The 1,654-nt window shown below is 55.1% G+C and overlaps 1 protein-coding gene across 1 annotated transcript; it reads right to left on the bottom strand.

The window, feature by feature from the left end:
• Window positions 1-316: 316 nt before the first annotated feature.
• On the bottom strand, window positions 317-1,347 carry LOC123092579 (cysteine-rich repeat secretory protein 55). The gene has a single exon (XM_044514378.1). It carries the CDS (start codon window positions 1,309-1,311, stop codon window positions 523-525), a length of 789 nt encoding a protein of 262 aa, XP_044370313.1. The 5' UTR covers window positions 1,312-1,347; the 3' UTR covers window positions 317-522.
• Between the last annotated feature and the right edge of the window lie 307 nt (window positions 1,348-1,654).

Genomic DNA, 1,654 nt, shown 5'->3' with positions numbered 1-1,654 from the left:
ATGTGTGCATCATGCTGATGCAGATGCCAGAGGTAATCCTCTCTTTTTTTAAATCATGATAATACAAAAACAACAGAGGTTATAAAAATTACAAACCATGTTTGTGAACCATTAGCGACGACCGGAAGCACCAGAGGTTCGTTCATAATTTTATTCCCAGTCGCTGCACGCGATGGCTACAGCTTACATACAATAATGCTAAACATACAAAGAGTTACACGCAATTACACGCTGACTAGGATTTTTTCCATCTACTAACCAATCACAAACTTGCCCCCCCCCCCCTGATTTTCAGGGGGTGGGCCGCTTCCTCACATATTGACCAATCAAATTAACCCTTTTTGTAAAACCTTGTAATTCGTTTGTACGTGTAGCATTACTCGCTTACATAACACCTGCTTATTAAGTGCATGCAGCTCAAATATCACGTCTCACTTGCATCTAAACACCAAAGGTATGATAATAATAGCAATAGTACGTTATTGCATGAAGCACATCGGACATGTGCAAGGAGCCTCTACGTCAAGCGTGCACGACGATCTTGGTGTATTTCGTCATATCGGTGGTGGCGCGGCCATCGGCGCCGTCCAGCGGGAAGTAGAAGGGGTAGATCTCGTAGCGCACCCTACAGCTGCTGTAGTTGATCTGGCAGCCCTGCTGCGCGCCGCAGTAGTCGCCGAACTTGGACAGCGCCACCGAGACGCACTGCGCGCACGCCAGCGGCGCGAGGTCCCGCGTGCACTGCGCCAGGCCGTAGATGGTGACGAACGGCGTGTACTGGTCCTTGGACCTGCCGAGCCCCGCCCTGCCCGACGCCGACGCCTGCGCCGTCGCCTTGTTCATCACCTTCCCCATCGCCTTCTTGAACGGCTTGGGGTCGTCCGCCGCCTGCACGTTCACCAGGATCACGCCGGCGCCCGTGTCCGACTGCCCGGCGAAGTCTGTGTTATCGTACCGCATGAAGCAGAAGTCGTACCATATTCTGCCGTCGGACTGATAGCTGCAGGCGGCGGGGAGCTGCTTGGCGGCGTCCGCGAGGCAGGCGGAGCAGTCGCTGGCGGAGACGTCGCCGCGGCATTGCGCGAGGCCGTAGACGACGGTGCTATTACCCTTGCCGGCAACGGCCGTGGCGAAGCCTCCCGAGGAGCCCTTGGCGACGAGGTCCGCCAGGACGGAGTCGATGTTGGCCTTGCCGCTGCCAGCGTACCTGGTTCCGGCGCAGTTACTGCCAATGGCGTCCATGGCCATGCCCAGAGGGAGCAGAGCCATGGCGACAAGCAGCAGCCCGCTGCGCGCTCTGCAAAGTGCCATGGTGCTAAGTGCTAACGATTGAGCTTGCCATGTGTGTGGCGAATGGTGGCAGCTTATAACGAGTGCGAGCGTGCTGCCTTTCTTTGACTGCTTAATTGGATTGCGTGCAACGCCAGACGTCGACACTAGAATGAGGCCGTGGACGGAGCTATTGCGGAATCAGCCAAGGGTCCATGCATATGGGCAGAGAGGGATGGGCATATCTTGCATATCTTGCTACTTGCTAGTAGTTGCTACAGCTAGCTGGTTCGCGGCATTTCATGACTCGTTGACTTGTCTTCGTGAGGATGTGGCTTAGAAATGGGTGGTAGGGACTGTGAGAATCCAATGAGTTTTGACTCCC

This window comes from Triticum aestivum, chromosome 4B, assembly GCF_018294505.1.
Source record: "Triticum aestivum cultivar Chinese Spring chromosome 4B, IWGSC CS RefSeq v2.1, whole genome shotgun sequence".
Lineage (NCBI taxonomy): Eukaryota > Viridiplantae > Streptophyta > Magnoliopsida > Poales > Poaceae > Triticum > Triticum aestivum.
This window is presented reverse-complemented; position numbering and strand designations above follow the sequence as displayed.

Coding starts and splice junctions, on each gene's coding strand:
- LOC123092579 (XM_044514378.1), bottom strand. CDS start 1,311: ATGGCACTTTGCAGAGCGCGCAGCGGGCTGCTGCTTGTCGCCATGGCT.